This window comes from Hydra vulgaris, chromosome 13, assembly GCF_038396675.1.
Source record: "Hydra vulgaris chromosome 13, alternate assembly HydraT2T_AEP".
Taxonomy (NCBI): Eukaryota; Metazoa; Cnidaria; class Hydrozoa; order Anthoathecata; family Hydridae; genus Hydra; species Hydra vulgaris.
This window is the reverse complement of record NC_088932.1, coordinates 57895075-57918683: the sequence shown is the minus strand read 5'-3', so window position 1 is coordinate 57918683 and position 23609 is coordinate 57895075. Positions and strand designations below refer to the sequence as shown.

The following is a 23609-nucleotide window of genomic DNA, read 5'->3' as shown; positions in this document are numbered from 1 at the left end:
TATAAATTTGCTCTGCACTGTATATACTCTTAATACCTTTATCCCTAAATAGTTCATTGTTCGGTAAATTACTAAAGTCATCAAAATCATTGCAAGGGATATGATCTAGACAAAACCTGCATAAACATTGCTGTTTTTACGGCCATTAAAAAACCTTTTTTTTTATTAAATATATTTTGCTGTTCATATAAAAATAAGATATTAAAATTACAATGAAACTTTTACGTTATACAAAGAATATATATAAAACAGACAGGGTCTCAAAGAAGATACGGATGACTGGTGTCATCACAATCATTAATTCATAAAGCCTCTTTACAACAACATTTAAAGCCCACATGGTTTTAGTAACTTTAAAATAAAATATTTTTTCTAAAAAATACTATGTGAAGAATAAAAACTCATATGTGCATACATACTCATATATACATACACACATAAACAAACACACATATACAAACATACTTACATATATGTCAAAAATTAAGGAGATGCAATTTCATTTGTCGTTTAAAAGAGAAAGTACTTTTTGTAATTATATTAAGTTAAATGTTAAAGTGTTCCGTGACGTCAAGTGGTTTGTAATTAAAGTGCGTTTATATTGGATAGTTGTTGTTAATATGTTTGTACAGTTTTGTATGTAATTGCTAATGTGTTCATATGGTTAATGGGAAATTGTAAATATGCTTATGTGGGTTGTAATGGTAATATTTGAGATATAAGATTTAGTATAAACTGTGATTATAATTTTGTAAGAGACTAGTTCTAATTGAGTAAAGAAAAGAAAACATCTTGACTTAATGTTTTATTTCTGCGAGAAAACTACAAGCTAACCGGGCAATGAATTCAAGTATGAAATTACTCGATATGTTTGAAACATATGATGGAGCTTCAGTTGTTGCGGTGTGGATGCAAAGAACCAAAGTAATAGCTGAAATGCAGAACAAAAAACTGGAGCTACTTTTTCCAATTCTTCTTAGAAAATCTTTATATTTGGTTTATGACGCTTTAACCATTGAAGATAAGCAAAATGCAACGGAAGTCGAATGCTGCTAGCAGCGTTCTCATTGGATGTTTACAGTGCATATGAGATTTTCACAAAACGGAACTTATAGGATGGAGAGAGAGAGTTGATATGTTTTTGGCTGATTTGAAACGATTGGCTTATCTTGCGAAATTGTCTTTATGATCACAATTTCGAGCAATAAAGGACCCGATTGATATTATGTTACCCAAATTCTGAGCTACTTTGAACTACTACTGTTCATCAATGAATTGGATCCGCAACTGTGAATGTCGAGGTTGATGATATCAAAATACGCGACGAAGTTATTTTGGTTTTCCAACCTTTCGAAAGTACGCGGTACCAAAACATGCTGAAACGGAATACGAAAACGAACTTCAGGATTGGATCAAGCGAAAATGGCTACTTGAGTATAACGAAAACGTAATGGGGCCGCCCAAAGGACGAATTCCTTTAATAGCTGTGATTCAAAGAAACAAAGATAATAAAGTCGGGCCTGTTGAGGATTGGAGAGAAGCTAACAATTTTATGGAGAAAAATGGGAAATAAACCAGCAATTATGGATCTACGCAAGGTTTATCTCCAGCTGAAAACTGAGGAACACCTTTGACCGTTCCAAACGGTGGTATTTCACAACAAGAGATATTATTTAACACGACTTGGTTTTGGTTGGAGTGTGAACAAATTAACGATAATATATCGAGTTGAAGAAATCCGAAAAAGTTAACCTGAAGAGTAGTGTTTTCAGTTTGCGGACAGGTGGTGGGTTATTTACCTGTGTATGGTTGGTTACGAGTTGTTTGTAGTCTGTTGAAACAAGGAGTTGCCAGTTTGACGAAGGGCTCGGACGATAAAATTTGTGATAAAAGGTAAAATGTTCGAGAAGTTTATGATATATAGTTGAAAGTTGCGAGCTTGTGAGGATTGGACAGTGGATGGCAATAAGGGAAAAGTATGAGCTGATGTAAGTTCTTTAGCTATTGGTGCAATAGTTCAAATTGGTAATATGATTGCGAAAGATGCAACATGGTTGCGAAAAGAAAAGTTCGACGTTCATATAAACATGGCAGAGCTAGACGCAGTGCTACAAGAAATAAATATGGCTTTGACGAGGAAACTAGAAAAATGACAGTTTTTACAGACTCCACTGTAAAAACTGTCATTTTGTCCAACAGTATTCCACTGGATTTTTGACGCACTTACTGGAAAATCAAGGTTGAAGTCAAAAGCCACAGGTGAATGTTGATTCAAAGAAGAATAAGCGTACTGCAACAACTTATTGAAGAATACGATTTGAAAGTTGACGTAAATCTTGTCCCATCGGAAGATAATTTAGCAGATGCATTAACGAGAATTCGCATCAGATGGTTAAATAAGCTAAATAGGAATGATCTTCTAAAAAATTGTATTGGAGTAGTAGTTGCGGAGCCTGAATCCATCTTGAGTATACACAAGAAAACTGGAAATTTTGAAGTGAGTAGAACATTGAACCTTGTTTGTGAAGTACTTTTAAAAACAACTAAAAACGAAGTTCAAATGGTATTAAAAAATTGTGAGCCGTGTCAGTTAATAGATCCAGTACCTTGAATTATAAAGAAAATTGTGAAAGATTGGCCATGGATATTACGCATTATGGAGCTGACAAATTTTTGAGTCTAATCAACGCGGACCTTCAAGATACGCTTTGTGGCAACAACTGTCAAGTTTATACGGAAGTGTTGCCATAGTTCGAAGTCTTATCTTTTGTGAACGAGGAATACCATTCGAAATATTACCAGATAATGAAGCAACGTTTAAGACTGAAGAAATGAGGAGTTTCCTTGAAAGTTAGGGAGTGCGTATTACGTTTCAGGCCGCTTATTACCCTGAGGGAAACGGAATTGTGGAAAGAAACCATCGTACATTAAAAAGAATAGCAGAGCGATATAAAGTATCAATACCGGAAGCAGTATATTGGTAAAACGTTGCTGTCAACAAAAATGGCGTACGACCAATGGAGAAAATATATAGTTATCAAATTGGTACCAAGGGCTTAAGAAAAAGAAATCTTCTGTCAAAAAGTGGCACAAACAAAATGTTTGGAGCAGGTGATAAAGTTTGGTTGAAACCACCCAATGCAAAGAAGTATATCAAGTGGAAGCCAGCAACTGTAACCAAAGACGGGTCGGAACAAGTTGAATGGGGTTCCGCGCCACGTGAAACATATTAGATCTTGATGTGAAATTCAGCCCTTATGCTTCGTTCCGAGAGTGGAAAGAGATATGGGCAATAATTGAAAAGAAGTTGTTAAAAACAATGAGGACCAAGTTGAAGGAAATGCTGATTTGAACGAAGTGGATATCGAGGTCGAGGATTCTCCACTGTAAATAGACACGCCTTTGCAAAGAAGTGCTCGAGAGCAATGCATGCCTAAAAAAATTATTGATTCCTGTTTACATGATCCTTAAGGGTCAAGGAGAATTGTAATTATATTAAGCTAAATGTTACAGTGTTCCGTGACGTCAAGTGGTTTGTAATTAAAGCGCGTTTATATTGAACAATTGTTGTTAATAGTTTGTACGGTTTTGTATGTAATTGCTAATGTGATCATATGGTTAATGTGAAATTGTAAATATGTTTTTGTGGGTTGTAATGGTAATATTTTAGCTATAGGATTTAGTATAAGTTGTGATTATAATTTTGTAAGAGACTAGTTATCATTGAGTAAAGAAAAGAAAACATCTTGACTTAATGCTATATTTCTGAAAGAAAACTACACTTTTCAAATTTTTTGTATTGTTATTTTTTAATTGATTCCATAATGACGGGCCTTGGCTAATAATTGAGAATTTTGACACTTGCAATTTTACTTTGCTCAAGTGATATTTATAGTTGGTATTTGACCGAAGATTTTATTTTTGTGAAAACGCCAATGTAAAAAGTATCAGAAAACACTTTTGGCGGCAAGTTATTCTTATATTTTTACATAAAAATTAATATTTGAAGCGAATTAAGTTTTGATATATTTAACACGTTCACGTATTTCATTACAGGTGAAGGGTTTTCTAATCTCTTCAAATAGTTAACTGCTTTACATGCGTGGTTTTGTAGACACTGTTATCTGATTAATTTAGTTTTGTTTGTGTTAGCCTAAATAATATTAGCGTAGGAGAGATGACAATGAACAAGGCTGAAGTAAAGCATATTGCGTGATTTATAATCAAGAAAGGCCCGAGATTTATACAATACACTTATAGCAGGAGATATTTTTGCTTCAATAAGGGTAATATGTTTTTTCCATGATAGGTTCTCATCAAATATTACTTCCAAAAACCTTGTATAATATAGTTTAGATGATGTAGTTTTTGTTGCTCCAAATAAAGATTGCGTCATTTTAGGTCCAAACAAGCTTGTACCAGTTTGACCAAACAGTCCAACAAAGGTTGTATTTAATGCTCCAAAACTTTTGAAAACAATATCGCAAAGTTTTAGCGAATTCTCAATGCTTAGGTTTGCGTCGTTAAAAAAAAAACAACAAATTGTCGGATTTTCTAGCTGACTTTCTAAATCAAATTATGAAACAATGATAAAATACAATATAGATGCCTTTTAAGTTGTAAATTTCAAAAAAAGTTGCGTTAAATGATCTTAATAACTACTTTTTTAAATATTTTTCTTTTAGTCAATCCTTATATATTGCTAATCAAGAGAAATTGATCAGCAAAGTCAAAATAAGTTTGAAAATTTATTTTAGAGCGTGTAAAGCAGAACATGGCAGTAAGACACCTTTAGTATTAGGTGTGCAAACGGAGGAATGGGTACGAAATGTCATAAGTTTGTTAAAATACAAGCAATGAAACTAGCAAAAAAACAAAATAAAAGTATTCGATTGTAATGATGTAGATGAGAAAGACGTTTAAAAATAAAAATTTTAAATTTTTGCTTCTATAGCTGGACACTATAGAAGCAAAAATTTAAAAATTTCAAAGCTTCTTTTTGTTTTAATTTTTTTTACATTTTTCATATTTGCAAATGCAATAAAAATCTAATTTTAGAGACCTCATACAGCATAGCGAGACCTCATACAGTCTAGTGAAACCTTATACAGCTTAGCAAAACCTCATACAGCTTAGCGCTAATAGTGTTTCTTTTTAAAAACTATAGTTGATATATTAATGCTTTTTTACTTTTTTCTACTGTAAAATAAATGTGAATGATAAAAAGTCTTAAACAGAGAACTTGTGCTTGTTATTAATTTTTAAATATAATCCAATTATAAGCAAATTCATAAAGTTTGTTTTTACACAAAATAACATTAAGAAAAACATAAAAAATATTTTTATCATAAAATTATACCATTAAACTTGAGCTTTATGAATACATTAGAAAGGTAACATATATAAATATAAGACGTACATAAAAGGTGAAATATGTAAATGTAAAATATATAAATATATAAGTGTGAAATATATAAATATAAGACGTAAATAAAAGGTGAAATATGTAAATGTAAAATATATAAATGTGAAATATATAAATATAAGACGTATATAAAAGGTGAAATATGTAAATGTAAAATATATAAATATATAAATGTGAAATATATAAATATATGACGTATATAAAAGGTGACATATATAAAAAGTAAAATATTAGGTGTCAGATGAATAAAAAGTAAAACATGAACGAGCATAATATGCTCTAATAAAAAATAATGAAAACGTAAAAACAGCTTTTTTTTGAGAAGGTAAGTCTGTGTTAAACAAACAGTTCCACAATTTCAATTGTTTTTTGAAAAAAATTTTTTTTTCTAGTTTAGAAAAACTTTACTAACTTTTACAACTTTATTTCATTTCCATGTAAAGAAGTCCTTAAAAATTGTTTGATTAATAAAACCGTCAAAATATAGTCATTAATCTAGGTGTTCATTATTTAACAAATTCTTAAATAAAGATAATCGTGCTGTTTCTTAACCATCTGAAGACCTAAGAAACATTAGTTTTAAAAAAATTTTTTATAATAGAAAAATATCTGAGCTAAAAAAGTAAAGTTTAATAGCAATTATTAAAACAAAATTAGGTCGGTTAACCGTAAAATTAGAGTTAACATAACTGAAAATCGTTTAGCTGGGCAAAGCTTTCAATCATGAGAACAATGTTAGACTATTTAAAAAACCAGAAGCTTGTGTACGATCTTTGAAGATATTTACATGGGCATAAATTACAGATAACAGAAGGTGTTATTTTATCGAAAATGGACCCGAGTAGCAAACATAACAAACCTATTCATCTGCTTTTATTTGTCTGCCAATACAACAAGACGTTTTGGTTGTATTAGGCACATAGAAAAGCTTTCCAATAGTAAAGTGGTTGAATGACAATATTTGTTCCACAGTTGATAAAAAAGACGCGCTATTATGCTTCTGTTGTTTGCTTTATTCCGAAATAAATACTTATGGGTGTTTGTTACTTTTTTTGATAAAAGATTGTTTTATTTGTTTATTTGAAATTTATTTGATTATTGTTCAATAATTTATAAATTAAATTTGATCATGAAAATATTACTTTTGAAATTTTTAACTAACCTAAAAAATTTATCCGTAATTTAAAAACTTAAAAAAATTATAGATTTTGATACAGCAAAGTTTTTTGACATAAATCTTTAGATGGGTGAAAATACAAAGAAAATTTTTTTGCTTTTCTCATAAGATCATTTTTACGATGGATTAAAAATCCACTTCAGTAATTTTGTACTTGACTTACATAATAAACAACTTTTTTGGATGTTTAACTAGGATATACCAATACCCGTTTACTTAATTTAATAAAACAAATCACTTCTAATAAAAAATTTTTTTTGTATATTTTTGTATGTTTTATAATAAGATAAAGTTTTTTTTGTTTTTCTAGTTACTTTAATACTGGCTGGAACATTTCTATGTGTAATATTATTTTTTGCCGTCTTTGCTTTATGCAAATATTTACGCAATAAAAATAGAGAGAAGAAGCCTAATGATCATCCTAAAGTAATAGTTAAGAATCCTTGCAAGTTTTCGATTAAAAAAGTAAAGACTCAATTACCAGTAAAAGATGGTGACAGGACAAAGTATCCATCGGTTTGCTTATCTTTTTTTATTTTTTTAAATTTTTATATTTATTAATTTAAATTATGAATGTTTTCATAAAATCAATTTTGCTATAGTTAACTTTATATCTTATAGCCAAGCATTTTTGTGAATGAGTGGATTCATACATTCGGACGAAGAAATTCTCCAACTATTGTGGTTTCAGATGAATATTATCCAAAAAATTCTGAAAGGTCAGATAGTATTTCTCATGAGGCACCTTTAGTTGTCAAAGAAAGGTCTTCTTCTCAAATAGAATTAAAGCAGCGTAAGATTAGTAATGGGGCGTTAGAACAATTAGCTAAACAAGGTAAACAAGGTAAGAAAAAAAGTTAATAAACTTAATTAAATAACGTAATCAAGTAAAAAAGAAAATTAAATTCGAATTCGGCGTGACAAACAATTTCTTCAATACAAATAGGAACTTCAGTTTCTTTTTTATTTGAAAAGGTTTTTTTAAAAGCTGTTATCATATAAGTTAATATTAGCAGCCGTGGTGTAATATTAGCAGCCGTGGCGTTGTAATAGAGATCTGGCTCTGAACCTAGATGCCCGACGATCGATGTCATCTCTGACCAGAAAGCAAAAATTCTAAAGCAGGCGCGAACTTTCTAGTTAAATTATGCGGTGCTTTGTGATAAGGTCATAAGAACGTGTTGGAACACCTTAAAAACCACAAGAAAAAAAAAGATTTTTGATTACAGTTACCAACTACCCAGTAAACATTGCTTTAAATGATTTGCAGTGGATCTATATAGGGACATTTGAGCGTTTTCTTGGAATTTTGCTCATCGGTTACCTGGTGGGCCATTAATGGCAGCCGCTATATATGGTCAGCCGTTAATTTTCCAAAATGTTAATAATGGTTAACCATTGGCTGGCCACTTTTAACGGCTGCCACTAATGGTCTACCCAGTAACATATGAGCAAAACTACAGTGAATCGCTTAAAATGCCATCATGGGTTTATTGAAATACCGCTATAGAATGTTTGCTGAGCAGTTTGATATTTACAATTCTTTGTAAGAATCAGACAAGACCCAATAATTACCCCCTTCAAATTTGTTAATTCTTTAATGAGCTTGTTACGATTCATTATAGAAGCTGAATTTTAAAGTCTTTTCAAAAATATTTATTTTTTTCTCTAGATATTGGATTTCAAAGTTTGACTAAACTCTTAAAATTCTTAAAATTATATATGTTATCTAACTCATTTCTAAATTTGAAAAACAAATTAAATACTTTTTTTTTTTTACTTTTTTTTGGCAATAAAAATATATTTATATATATTTCTAAAACCTAGTGTAAACCTAAAATTGATAAAATAAGGTAAGTAAAATTTTTGTCTAAATATACTGCTTTAAAAATACGAATAAATTGGTTTTTAGTCATTTTTATCCAAAAAATCTTTATCTTGTATTATAGCTAAGAAAAGTCATAATGCATCGAAATCTGTTACCTCAAAAGACTTGAAAAGTAAACTGATAGATAATTAGTAATGAAAGAATTATTCATTTTCAATATTGTTATTAATGTTATTTTTTAATTTTAATTTCATATATTGTTAATTTGTAATATTTAGTTTTATACAGTACAGTTATTTGGTTCCATGACACATACAAAACTATTACTTTTACAACAATAAATTGTAGCCTAAATACCATTGTCTTTGAGATACACCCAATCATTTTTCACTCACATAACAGTCAATTCAGATACAATTATATGAATTTCAACATATTGTTTGGTCTTTATAATTACGGCATACTACTGTCCTTCTTTGCACTATTTCTGATTTTGGTAAAGTTTTTCGAAAAATTTCGGAAGAAAAACGATAATTATCATGCCCATCGTAAACCAACTTTAATGACGTACGTAAGTGGACCAACTGCAGCTACAGAATTATGTTCTAAATATATAAGTTTTTTCAAGTTCCTTGATCATAATTTGAAAAACCGATAAGTGGTTAGAATTCTTTACAATGAGGCATTCGGAACTAAGTATATTGTAACAATTTATGCATTAACTTCCTCTACGCATTTGCACAGGTTCATTGTTAAATTCTCACTTATCTTGTTTCATTGTGTGTCAAAAATATTTTTGATAATTCGTTTGGGAAAATATAAGACTACGTGATTAATTTTACTATTTTGTGGCTCTTCCGCCTGTTTTCATCATTTGCGATATTTAATGATTTTTCATTTTCTATTAATTTGTAAGCAACAAAGTTATGTTTTTTTCTCATTTATATTGTTTTAAGTCAAGTTCCTACTTGACCTTAGCAAAGCTAAATCCAGTATACAACGTTTTCCTTATTCTTTTTTAAATTTTTTTTGTCAATTTTAGACTTTACTTTTTCAGAATCCGATAAAAATACGTGATTCATTGTTTTTTGTTTTCTACATCAGCACCGAGTCATAATACTTCAAAACAAAATTTTTTCTAATAGTACTCAAATTGTAAATTGAAATCTAGTATGAGTTGTAACAGCATTAGTAACACTTACATTTTAATTAAAAATTAAATTTTCTTACATCTCATAAATCTATTATCGTTCGATAATAGAATTGTGATATGTAATGAAATATAATATGGGATACCATTAGAAAATTAACGCAGCATTCTAGAATGATGGTTGCTTGGGATATTACTCAACAATTTGTATATTGACAGTTTTACTGAAATGGTATAAACATGCAGAGGCCTTGTGCAAATGTTTTGAAAAAGTTTATTGCATTAAATTTTGAGGGTCGCACGTATAAATATGTAAATATAAATTAAACCTGAATAGACCTGGAAGATGTGATAATAAAAACAGATGATATCATATCAAGTCTAAATAAATCCGCTGGTGTAGGAAGTGCTTGCATGACTAAAAATATTTTAAAATATAAAACAATAAAATAAAACAAATTGAAAAATCATAATTAAAGTTTGGTAAAAAAAATAAAAATAAAACGTCATCTACATGGTATGCAGATGATGTAGATGATACCTACAAACTCTAAATCCTCCATTTCTGACGCAGCGCGCTAATCCACCAAGCTGTAGTATCTATATGTAAAGATTAAAAAAGCGTATTTAATAAATGTAGCATAAATCATGGTCTTAAATTAGACTGTAATAAATTAACAACTGCTTATCAACTATGTCACAAAAGGTTTTATAAATGTCAATAATTTCACAAATATATAATATCTCAATATGTTATCGTTAGATCAGGAAAATCAAATCGCTATTAGAGTCCAAGCGTGAAAGATAAGTGTTGGCTTAGCACCATTATTTTTAATTAGTGATTTTAGCTGGTTTAATATTATTAAATCTTTGAAAGTTAACTTAAGAATAGCGTATCGTAACTTAAGTTGCGTATTGGCCAACCAAGCTAAAGTTAATGTTAAAGCTATATATATTCTTAAAGTTATATATAATATTCTTAAAGTTATATATAATCTTAAAGTTATATATATATATATATATATATATATATATATATATATATATATATATATATATATCTATATATATATCTATATATATATCTATATATATATATATATATATATATATATATATATATATATATATATATATATATATCTATATATATATATATATATATATATATATATATATATATATATATATATATACATATATATATATATATATATATATATCTATATATATATCTATATATATATATATATATATATATATACTATACATATATATATATATATATATATATATATATATATATATATATATATATATATATATATATATATATATATATATATATATATATATATATATATATATATATATATATATATATATATATATATATATATAGACATATATAGACATATATGTAATAGATATATATGCAAATACAATCAAATTTTTAACTTTTTTTTCCATTCTATATACATTTACTATTAAAAAAATGCAAAAGATTAAAAAAGTATAAATGAAAAAGTTACATAAAAAAGTAACGTTTAAATAGCAAGTTGATAAACGTTTAGTGCCCCTCCCCTCCAAATACTACATTGCACTCACTGCAACCCCTTAAAGACAGCTTCTTAAAATGGGGATTTTTTTTTCCAGTTTATTTATTTTGTGCACTTAATTTAAACGAAATAATAAAAATCGATTTCTTTTTCTAATAGTTAGTCTTTAGTTTTTTTTTTGAAATGTTTTAAAGATTATTGAAAAATTTAAAAAATAAACAACAAAAGTTGATGTTAAATTTATTAACATTAAGTGCATTAGGTTCTCTTAAATTAGAGATTTGCGGTTAAACGTTCTGTTAAATCTGTTAACCGTTCTGTTATATCTGTTAACCGTTCTGTTAAAGTCAAAAATAGCCCTTACTGTTTAGGTTACTAAAATTTCCAATGTAATATTGCATAGGTAAGACAGCTATAAATAAATTAAAAGTAAATACTTTTTATGGGTTCAGTTTCATGGCTTTTAACACTGTTAACCATGATATACTTTTGAGAAACTAAAAAAACTAGAAATCTATAGAGTATTAAACAATAACTTGCTGTAGTTTTATGGTTACCTGCCCAAGATCAAGCAATACATAATAAATAAAACAAATGAACAAAAAAACACATTATTACTTGTGGTCTTGCCCAGTAATCAATCGTAGATTTGCTATAATTTTTAGTTTATACAAATGTTTAGTTTTTAGCATCTAAATATTTAATAATTAATATATTTAATTTTTTCTTAAAGTGCCCTAAGACGACCTAATGGTCTTGTCCCAGAGCACCGCGGAAGAGCATTTAACCAGGAAATTCACGACTCCATCCTTACCAATGGCGCGAAATGAGTTCTAGGCATCATTTATTGCTTATAAAGTAAGCACTCTAACCATTTTGACACGGCTGCTTAATACATATATATATATATATATATATATATATATATATATATATATATATATATATATATATATATATATATATTTATATATCGTACACCTAGACCAAAGGTGCCACTAGTCAAAAATTATGGATATTGAGTTATGAATGTCATTAGATAGTATGTTATGTGTTGTACATGGTGACAAAATACCACAAGTCTAAAAAAATGTTTACAAAATAACAGATACAAATGGCACTCTTAGTTGGAAAAAATATTAAAACTTAAAACTTTAACCCTGATTTTCTCAGTTTGACACTTTTTGACTTTTGACAGCCTTTATATAGGTGTACGATATATATATATATATATATATATATATATATATATATATATATATATATATATATATATATATATATATATATATATATATATATATATATATATATATTTATTTATATATATGTATATATATATATATATATATATATATATATATATATATAAATATATATATATATATAAATATATATATATATATATATATATATATATATATATATATATATATATATATATATATATATATATATATATATATATCTATCGTACACCCATATCAAGGGTATTAAAAGTCAAAAAGTGTCAAACTGAGAAAATCAGGTTTGAAGTTTTAGGTTTATAATATTTTTTCCAACTAAAAGTGCCATTTGTATCTGTTATTTTGTAATTATTTGTTTTAGACTTGTGGTATTTTGTCACCATCTATAACACATGACATACTATCAAATGACATTCATAACTCAATATCCATAATTTTTGACTTGTGGCACCCTTTGTCTGGGTGTACGATATATATATATATATATATATATATATATATATATATATATATATATATATATATATATATATATATATATATATATATATTATATTGTTTGGTGATGACTCTAATCTTTTTTTATTTAAGCAATAATTTAAATATTTTTAAATTATTAAATAAAAAAATTATTAAAAAACTAAGCCACATGTACTTTATACGCATAACATGCTTCTTGTGATTGTGACATTAGATTCCAATCAAAATTTTTTAATGAAAGTTTTTGAAAATACTTCATGGAGTTATATATATATGCAGTGCTTTTTTTCTCCTGGAACGCACCGGAACGGCGTTGCGGCACCTTTTTTTTGATATATATAATTTTTTTGCTTTATAAAAACATTTTTTTCATCTTATTATTATATAATGAAAATAGTTCATTTTTAAATATTAAATACTCTTTGCAGATTTGAAAACATTACAGCGCTGCGTTTCAAAATTTGCTCGAGAAGAGTTTAATTTATTTTCATCTTTTCTTAATAGCGTTCGTTTTTATGACGCCGAGCTCTTTGTTTTTCCGATTACAATCGGAAAAACATGCAATTTCTTGAAAACGCGTATGGTTGTGAGATTAACAATTATTAATCTCACAACCATTCGCGTTTTTAAGAAATCTTTTAAGAAATTCTATTGTTTCTGTGCAGTGTTTGTCCGAATATTAATCTCACAACACCTCACGCAACTTAAAAAAGATCTATTTTTAAAACAAAAACTAATTATGAAAAAAGTTACCAGTTTCTTCACGGTGGATTCCCCTGTTCAGAATAAAATCAAATTAAATGCAAAAGAAACAGAAGAAATCAAAATTACAACGTCCGATTTACCTTCTGCAGACAATGACACCAGTTATAGCTGGCCAAGTTGCTTGACTGTAGAGCAAAAAACAGAGTTTTGTTCCAAAAACGATAGGCTTTGTTTTCGACAAAAAAAGCTCGGTTGCACTACCTGCCAAAAAGTGAAAACACTTGGCGTAGAAGCTAAGATGGGAATGAAAATATCTAAAGAATGGTTCAATAATGAAGTTTTTTATTATGGTGAAAATAGAAAGCAACAGTTAAGTTCGTTACGTAAGAAAATATTTGATCACAAAGAATCTGTAGGACATCAAGCTGCATTAAAGATGGTAGAAGAAGCTAAAAAAGAGACTGTCAAACAATATTTTAAAATCTTTAACGCGTGAGAAAATTGTAACAGCAAACATTTTTCAAACTGCATATAAAGTTGCTAAAGGAAATCAGTCTTTTAATAATTGTGAAATGGAAATTGATCTTCAAGAAATTAATGGAGTTGAAATGGGTCGTATTCTTCGTTCTACAAACGCATGCAATATATATTGTCAATCATATAGGTATCAAAATGTGGAAAAAAATTATTGCAGAAGTCATAAAGTCAAAGAGTAAGATTTCGATAATTATTGATGAATCAACTATAAGCCAAAAATCAACACTGATAGTGTAAGTTCGGTGCTTCGTAAAAGGCAGCGGAATGAATTCACCTATCAATTTATTTTTGGATCTAGTGGAGCTTGAGAGTGCTACGGCTAAAGGACTATTTGTTGCTTTACTTGAATGTCTTCATTCTTATGGAATGAAAGATGAATACTTGAAAAATTATTTAGTTTCTGTAGCATGTGATGGCGCAGCAGTGATGTTAGGATGCAAAAGTGGCGTTTTTAAACTAATCACTGAAAAGTTTCCTTTTGTTATAGTTTGGCATTGTGCTAATCATAGACTGGAAGTATCAGTAAGCGATACTATTAGGGAGATCTCAAGTATTAACAGATTCAAGTCATTTCTTGATAAGCTTTACGTCGTGCATAATGCTTCCATAAAAAATAGGAGAGAGTTACGTTTATGCGCAGAATTTCTTAATATTCAGCTGCTGAAAATTGGTCGAATTTTAAATACGCATTGGGTGTCATCTAATTTCCGTTCAGTTTTTGCAGTATGGGAAAATTACGAAGTGCTTGTGAAACATTTTTAGGAAGCGATGGTTGATCCTTCAAGGGACAAAAACAAAAAATCCATCAACAAAGTTTTTAATGGATCTAGGATTAATGTGTGATGTTCTTCAAGAATTATCGGAATTAAGTTTGGACCTACAAGAGCGCAATATTGATCTATACAAAGCAAAAAAAAAAAAAATTCAGAATATCCGTTTTCATGGAGTTTTACTTCACAATAAAATTCCAAAAACAATTCAGCTATTAATCCTAACGCCTTTTATATAAAACTAAAAAAGTCAATTGAAAAAAGGTTGCTTGCTGACAAATATGTTGAATTAGCTCAGTGGGCTTGCATCTTAGATCAAAATCATTGGCCTGATAACATAAACAACCAAGTGACATTTGGAGAAACTGAAATCAGAAATCTGTCGTTAAGACTACAATTAAATGAAAGAGAAATGATTGGTGGATTCCGTGAATACCTGGCAGAAAAAACATATCCTGAAAATTTAGTTCATCTAGTACACGCTCTACATACTATTCCCATTTCCTCAAGTGAATGCGATCGAGGGTTTTCACAGATGAATCTGATCATCACACCAACAAGGGCTTCATTAATAGCAAAAACAATTTTAACGTTGTTATTCATTAATATAGTGGGACCACCTCTAACAAGCTTCGATCCTTCAAAGTACGTTGATTCGTGGTTACGTAGCGGAAGGCATTTAGCAGTAGACACTCAGAGCAAGGAAAGGAGACGAGAGGATATGTCCAACGAAAATTTGCAAAAACTATGGGATTTGTTATAAAAGTTTATAGTTTTGTAAAGTTTGCATTTTATATACAGTGACTGACCCCTCCCCCACTCACCCCCTATGCAAAAAAAAACAATTTTCATTATTTGAAAAAAAGCTTCTATTATTGGAAACGATTTCTTATATCTGTTCCCGCCTTTATGGGTATGATGTACGGGGGAGCCTACCAACAGCTATACATATAAAGATTATTTATAAATTAAATTACTAATTTCTGCCTCATTTTTGAAATATAAAGAAAAATACAGGTGAGTTCCGGCACCTTTTTTTTAGAAAAAAAGCACTGTATATATATATATATATATATATATATATATATATATATATATATATATATATATATATATATATATATATATATATATATGTATATATATATATATATATATATATATATATATATATATATATATATGTGTATATATATATATATATGCATATATATATATCTATATATGCATATATATATATCTATATATGCATATATATATATCTATATATGTATATATATATACATATATATATATATGTATATATATATATATATATATATATATATATATATATATATATATATATATATACATATATGTATATATATATATACACATATATATATATATATATACATATATATATATATATATATATATATATATATATATATATATATATATATATATATATATATATATATATATATATATATATATATATATATATATATATATATATATGTAGAGTTCCACGCGGTTATTAAAACAAATCTCGTTCTAAAAAATAAAAATAATGAATTTTTTTTTCCATTACTATAAGTATATAGTCTTAAATGTTAAAAAAAAATAATTTAAGGAAAAAAAAAAAAAATTGAACAAGCTATTTATAGATTTTAAAGTAAACGGAAAAAGTATAATTTTATTTAAGAAAAAGTGTTTAACTTTCATTATTTTTTTAAAATCTTGTAGTGATCCAAAATTTTTCCAATTAGTTTTAAATTGGTCGGCTGCAAAGCTGGTTTAATATGTTAAAGCACTAACTATTAATTTTTAGTTATTTCACGCGATATAAGCAAAATAGTTTCTTACACAATCATGATGCGTAGCTGACCGCTGGGAAGGAAAAGTTGTCTTTTTTCATCAATTTAAATTTTTTTTTTAAATCCTTGTCGATTATTTATGTCAACTAATTAGCCATATAAGGGTTTTGCAATAATTAAAAAAAATTGGCATCAAATAGTTAAAAAAAACCCACTCAACTTCCTGTTGCGTAGCTGACTGCCAAAACTAAACATTTAAATGTCGCAAATTTTGTCAATTTTTTTAAATGCAACAAATAGTTTTGCCCAAACTATTTTGAACTTCAAAACATTTATAGTCAATTAGAAATTATTTAAAACTCCAAAAGACTTTATAGTCAATATAAAGATATGGAATCACTGCAGGAACCAGTTGCTTGCGCATCCAATGAAAATAAAAAAGGTGAGCATTGTGTTTTTATAGAGTTTTTAAGTAATTTTTACATTTATTTGAATGTTTACTTTTTTTATTACAGCTGTAAAGATAAAAAATAGAAAAGCAATGAATCAAAAGAATTACATGAGTAGAAATCATGAAGAAAAGAAATTCAAAGCTAAAGAAAATGCTTGACTTCGAAGACAAAGATGGAAATAAGATTTTCGAAAAATTGGAGCTGAAAGATTAAAAAGTTTAGAAAGAATGAGAAAATTTCGACTGCGGCAAAAAGACGCATCTTTATCTCTCGAATCAAATCACTCATCATTTGCAAATGTGCAAGTTAAAGGAAAGTATATAAAAAAATTGAATCGCTCTCTTCCCAAAAGTCTTGTTCAGAAAAAGGAACTGTTGTGTTGTTTACTCAATGAAACTCAACCATTAACTTACTCAATTCCTAAATCAACAAACAGTCTCCGAGAAAAAGACTTAGTGGTTATACAAAATTTTTATTGCGACGATGAAATAAGTCGAATATCCCCAAGAACAGCAGATTATACTTCTGTAGTGATAGGAGAAAAAAAGGTGCGTGTTCAAATTCGACACATGTTATATACGCTAAAAGAAGCTTTCGAAGAGTTTAAGCTAAACAATGCAGATATTAAATTAATCCTGTCAAAATTTTGTCAGTTGAGACCAATTTACGTTCGATGTGTATCATCAATTCCTCATAACGTGTGCGTTTGCATGTTACATGAAAATATGCGTTATGCTCTTGAATCACTTTCGCGGGGTTCAGAGATATTCACTACAATTAAAACGGGAAACTCTATGATTCTAAACTTTATTTGTGAAAAACCATCAAAACAATGCTTCAATGCCGTTTGCAAAGAATGTACTGTTTGTAATATGTTTGATAAATTATTACTTCAGTTCGAACAATTTGAATTAGATGTTTCATGGAATCAGTGGCAGAAACCTCAAGCAAAATCGTATATCAAAATAGAAAAGGTTAAAAAAGAAGGAACAATTGCAGTTTTATTATCACATATTAAAGAAATGCGTGCAAAGTTTATTATTCATTGTAATGTCAAGAGCAGTCAATCGTCCGTATTTAAATTTAATATAGAATCAGCGATTCAAAAAGACTCAAATAAGGCTGTTATTCAAGTTGACTGGGCAGAAAATTATACTTGTATTTACCAAAACGGAACGCAAGCAGCTCATTTCGGTCAAAATCACTTTTCTATATTTACATGTGCAGTTTGGCATCGTCAAATTAAATCTTTTGCGCTAGTTTGTGATTCAAGCGATCATACAAAATTATCTGTTGTTCCAAACATAAATAAAATTATCGAGCTTCTATCAGACGATATTACAGAAGTTCATATTTTCAGTGACAACGCAACATCACAATTTAAAAATAAATATGTTTTGGCATCAATGAAAATTTTAGAAAAAAAGCATACAATAAAATGCACTGGCATTTTTTTGCTGCAATGCATGGAAAAGGAGTTGTGGATGGAATTGGAGCCACTGTAAAACGTGTTGCCAGAAAAAATGTTTTAACTGAAAAATATATAATTTCTAGTGCTAGCGATTTGGCAGCCGCAACAAACAATTTAAAAATTACCGTTATATTACTGACTGATAAAGAAAAGCTAGAGATAAACAACTCTCTTGGTTTGAGCACCTTTTTTAAGAAAACAAAAAAAATTAAAGAATTGCATAAATGCCATTAGTTTCAGGTTTTAGACGGTAACGTTGTAGGCGAGCAGCTTTCGCCAAATATTGCATAATATCAAAGCGATAGAAGCGTCTAGACATTTAGCAGTGATAAAGTAATTTAAAAATCACCTTAAAAAGCTGTAAAAATTTCTTAATAAAAGCCATAAATAAATATTAGATTTGTTTTGCGTAGCTGATTGTTGCGTAGCTGACTGCATGATTTCTTAAAACGTTTTTTTTTTACCTGTTATTGTTATTCTATTGAAAGTCTTACTTATTTTTTTCAATACTTTTCAAGTTTTCTTGGGGTGACTTTTTTTGCGCAACTAAGCTCGGAAGGTTTATTCAGTTTATCCCTAATACATTTCGATCAACAATAACAGCTTACACGTTTAAAGAACTTCTAGTTGTTGCTTTTTAAATTATTTTAGTTGTTCAATTATTGTCCAAATACTTGATGCTTTTAAAGCTCTGAAGATCAAAGTTCCAAAGTAAATGCAAGTAAAATGAATGTATTTATATACGTCTTTGAGTTAAAAACGTTTATATAATAAGGTTGTGAACAGATAAAAATATCAAGAGTACATTTAAAAGGAAATTGTATTACCTACCCCCTAGCCCCATTATTTAAAAAAGTGAGAGTACTGAAGCTTCTAAAGCCCCCTCCCCCTTTTCCACGCCGGGGTCAAGGTTTCTTTTAATGTAAAATTATCTTTATAAACTTTATAAATAAATTTTATTGTTTCTAAATACAAGCTATAAATATAGTTTTAGATTTGTTTTGGGTTTTAATTTGAATTATAATAAAAATTCGCATGTTGCGTGGCTGATTGTTGCGTAGCTGACCGCATAGTTTTTTGAAAACTTTTTATTTGACGTGTAATTAATGTTATATTAAAAATTTTTATAAATATAACTTCAATGAAATAATTGTTTTTGAAGAAAAAAACGTTTTTATAAAAAAATAAATTATAGATTCAGAGAAAAAATAATTCAAACTTTAAATTAAAAAAAAAGCTTTTTTGCGCGTTGCGTAGCTGACCGCTGTCTTTTATTTCTATTTTACTCAAATTGTCTTCTTATCCTTTTTTTTGTTGTGAATAATAATAAAAAAGGATAATTTGAGTGTAAACGTAAAAAAAAATTAAAAATTATAATATAATGAGTCAGTTAAATTTTTAAAAACATGTTGCGCTCGTTGCGTAGCTGACCATAGAACTCTACATATATATATATATATATATATATATATATATATATATATATATATATACATATATATATATATATATATATATATATATATATATATATATATATATATATATATATATATATATATATATATATATATATATATATATATATATATATATATATATATATATATATATATATATATATATTAGACTGCTTCCTTTTGGGGTCATGAAAAAATTTAAAGTACCATGGAGTCTTATCTGCTGCGCAGACCCCTATTTTAATAATAGAATTTTTTTTTTTTTCAATTTTGACCATTTTTAGGGGTTGCTCAAGTGCCCCAATTGCCTGAATTTAGACCTTTTTAAGCCTATTTTTGGCATATTTGAGCAAGTTCTAAAACTCAAAATAGTTAAATTTTTTTTCTTTCCAGAGTTTCTTCTAATTTAGAAAAAACAAATAAAAATGCATGGTATTTTTATTTATCTGAAATATTTCATGCAAATCTATTTATAAAATCCCAAATTTAGTGCAATTTTTTCCAATTTTTACGCAACGTTATAACTTTGTTGATATGTAAAGTCATAAAACGTCTAGCGATTTGATTTTATATATTTCTTAATAATAGTGTTATTTTTTACAAATATTATGCAATATTTTTATATTGTTTTTTTGTTTTTCTTGGAGGTTTTTCTTTTTCCTACATACTTCCTTTTGTAATTGTGCATGAATAAAAGTGAATCTTGTCTTTTTTCTTCCTTTCTGGCAATATCAATGTTGTCCTTTATGAGTTTAACAGTTCTTTCAGAGCAATCATTAACAACTGCAAGATTAAAAATAGCATCTTTAAATTTTAAGTAGAAATCGTTACAAGTCCAATACTCTGGCGGGGTTTTCATCCATTGACAGTCACTTTTACTCTGCCCTATCATAAGGAACAAAAGCCACGAATTTTCTGTGACCAATTCAACTAAGCTTGGTGGCTTCGGTCCACTGAAGTCTAAAGAATTGAGAACCTCCATGTTAGCTTTTATTCGGGCTAACGAATATTTATCTAAGCTACGAAATTCAAAGCTGTATAATTTTTGAGCAATTTCACCTCTTTCTTCACAGTTTTCATCAGCTAAGGCAAGAACAACAAGGTAAGGGTCCAGAAACCATGTGTGCCGTTTGATTGATTCAATGACTGATTCTGCCCCAATCAAATTGTACTCCTTAAACCTATTCATTTGCCAAAGAGCTCTCATATCCTGGATAAACAAAAAATTGTTAAGTAACTAGCTTACCTTAAAAAAATTTATATTTTAGAAACTTTTAGTCAAAACTTTTTATTTATAATAGAATCCTTATATATATATATATATATATATGTATATATATGTATATATATATATATATATATATATATATATATATATATATATATATATATATATATAAATATAAATATATATTTATACATATATATATATATATATATATATATATATATATATATATATATATATATATATATATATATATATATATATATATATATATATTTATATATATATATATATATATATATATATATATATATATATATATATATATATATATATATATATCATACTTGTTAACTTGGTACCTACCTGACGAGGAGCCACAGCAGATAGTTCAGCTTTGAGAAACCAGGTAGTATAGAAAACAGCCACACAAGTTGCCACTTCAGTAATTTCATTTTTCAGTCGATTTGTCAGACTGGGTATTGCATCCATCATAAGCTGGAGCTTTAGGTAGTAGATACCTATAAAAATATACATTTTTATTTTTTTTGAAAAGCTAAATATTTGATCATGTATAACAAATTCATTTTTTTTTGCTATGAAGCTATAATTTTTAACTTTGGACTTTTTTCTATCATAAACCTAAAACTCTCTACCTTTTGCCATAAAACGGGCATGATGAATTGCTCCGGGTGTACGAAACTTGTACTTTTCCTCAGAAAGCACCATAAGTGTAAGCTCTGTCAGCTCAATGTAGTCCTTCCTTGTAGCCCCATCCTAAAAATTAAACCAGAAGTATATTGGTATAATGCAATAAACATAGGTATGTATACTTTTGTCTTATAAAGAATAATAGAATTAAACAAGAAAAATCTAGGATATATTACTACTTCATAGTACATATTGTATACATAACTACATATTTAAACATCTAGTCATCGGGCTACCTTTTTCAGAGACCCATGGGTGATAATATTTCTGCAGAACGTTATGCTTTCATGCTTTTGATTACCAAGCCATGTTTCATCTGGAATAGTCAATCTTCTCAACACCTTTTTATTTAAAATGTCAAAAAAAATCAAAGAGCTCAAAATTGAAGAAATACTAGGGTACAATAATATTTTACAAAAATGTTAACCAATTTTGTAAAACCCTACCTGGTTCTCTACATCAAGATCATTCCATGTTGATTTTAATATTTTAAACAGCATATTATCTGGTCCAGAAGTAGCACTACTTGGATAATTTTTCCAGAAATGTGTTATGTGTAGCTCGTTTATATGATGTCGGCATGCAATAGATAAAACTGGTCGCTGAAAAACTTCATTTACCAGTAAAGAAACAGCTCCATTTTTGTTTCCAGTGTTGATTCTGGTTGTATCAAATGTAACAGCTTGTATACTGTTTGTAAGGTCAAAGCAATTCAAGATATCTCTGATCGCATTTTTTTGATTTTCGCCAGTTCCGGAAGAAATAGCTGGAATTCCCAACAGGTGCGTTTCCATGTTACCGTTTATTAATATTGCTAATCGATCTTTTTCTGATTTTTTCCTATCAGTATATTCATGACATACTTTTCCATCAAAATGGAGTTGAACTAAAATGTTCTTATTATTATTTCTGAAATTTCTCAAATGGTCCTTGATCCTCTTTGATTCATCATAAATGACTTTATCTGCTGCTCTTAATGCTGAAGAGGTTGAACATTTAAATTCATCTATATTTCCACCTGATTTAGCAATTATACTATTAACCATGGCAGTATGCTGCCTATGACTTAATCCTTCCCCAACAGCAGTATCAGCAGTTCTTTTGAGAATATCTTTTGGAAGTAGAACAGTATCTGGTTTTTTGACTTTCTTCTTTAACTCTGGATCTGGATACGGGAAATCATCATTATCTTCATTTTTATCAGATCCATTTGAGCTGAATTCACTCTCTGACATGGTTTCATTCAAACTTGATCTCATTTCAAACTTGGATAAACTCCTGTTAACAGAGGAAATGTACCTTGTGTCTAATCCACCTATTCTTGTTTTTCTATCTCCTAATTGGTCTAATAAAAAAGCAATATCTTCAGTCTTGTCTCGACAACTTCTTTTCTTATCAGCTTTAATGATTGCAACCAGAGTATCGAGCTCAGGTGCAATCCAAAAGATCCTTTTCATCTGAGTTAAAAATTTCCTCCTTTTTTCAATTTCTGATAAAGTTTGTCTTGATTTGTTTTTTTTTTTACAGTTTCCAAGTTAGGATCAGCTTCTCTATCTTTTTACTAAAAAATGTGATTTGTAGGTTCTGAACATTTTACAACACAT

General features: G+C 28.2%; 2 protein-coding genes across 4 annotated transcripts in view; one reads left to right on the top strand and one right to left on the bottom strand.

Annotated features, from left to right (window-relative positions):
- The window catches only part of LOC101237243 (synaptotagmin-4), an 86609-nt gene that overhangs the window by 9160 nt on the left and 53840 nt on the right, over positions 1-23609 (top strand). For all 3 annotated transcript variants that reach the window (XM_065815002.1, XM_065815001.1, XM_065815003.1), the window contains exons 2-3: positions 6913-7118; positions 7224-7446. In XM_065815002.1, coding sequence (XP_065671074.1) covers positions 6913-7118; positions 7224-7446 — 429 coding nt within the window. The remainder of the gene's footprint in view (positions 1-6912; positions 7119-7223; positions 7447-23609) is intronic.
- On the bottom strand, positions 20686-23462 carry LOC136090374 (uncharacterized). Its single transcript, XM_065816968.1, has 5 exons — positions 22452-23462; positions 22242-22346; positions 21951-22071; positions 21661-21815; positions 20686-21276 (listed from the first exon to the last, which is right to left on the bottom strand). Exons 1-5 carry the CDS (start codon positions 23460-23462, stop codon positions 20686-20688), a joined length of 1983 nt encoding a protein of 660 aa, XP_065673040.1.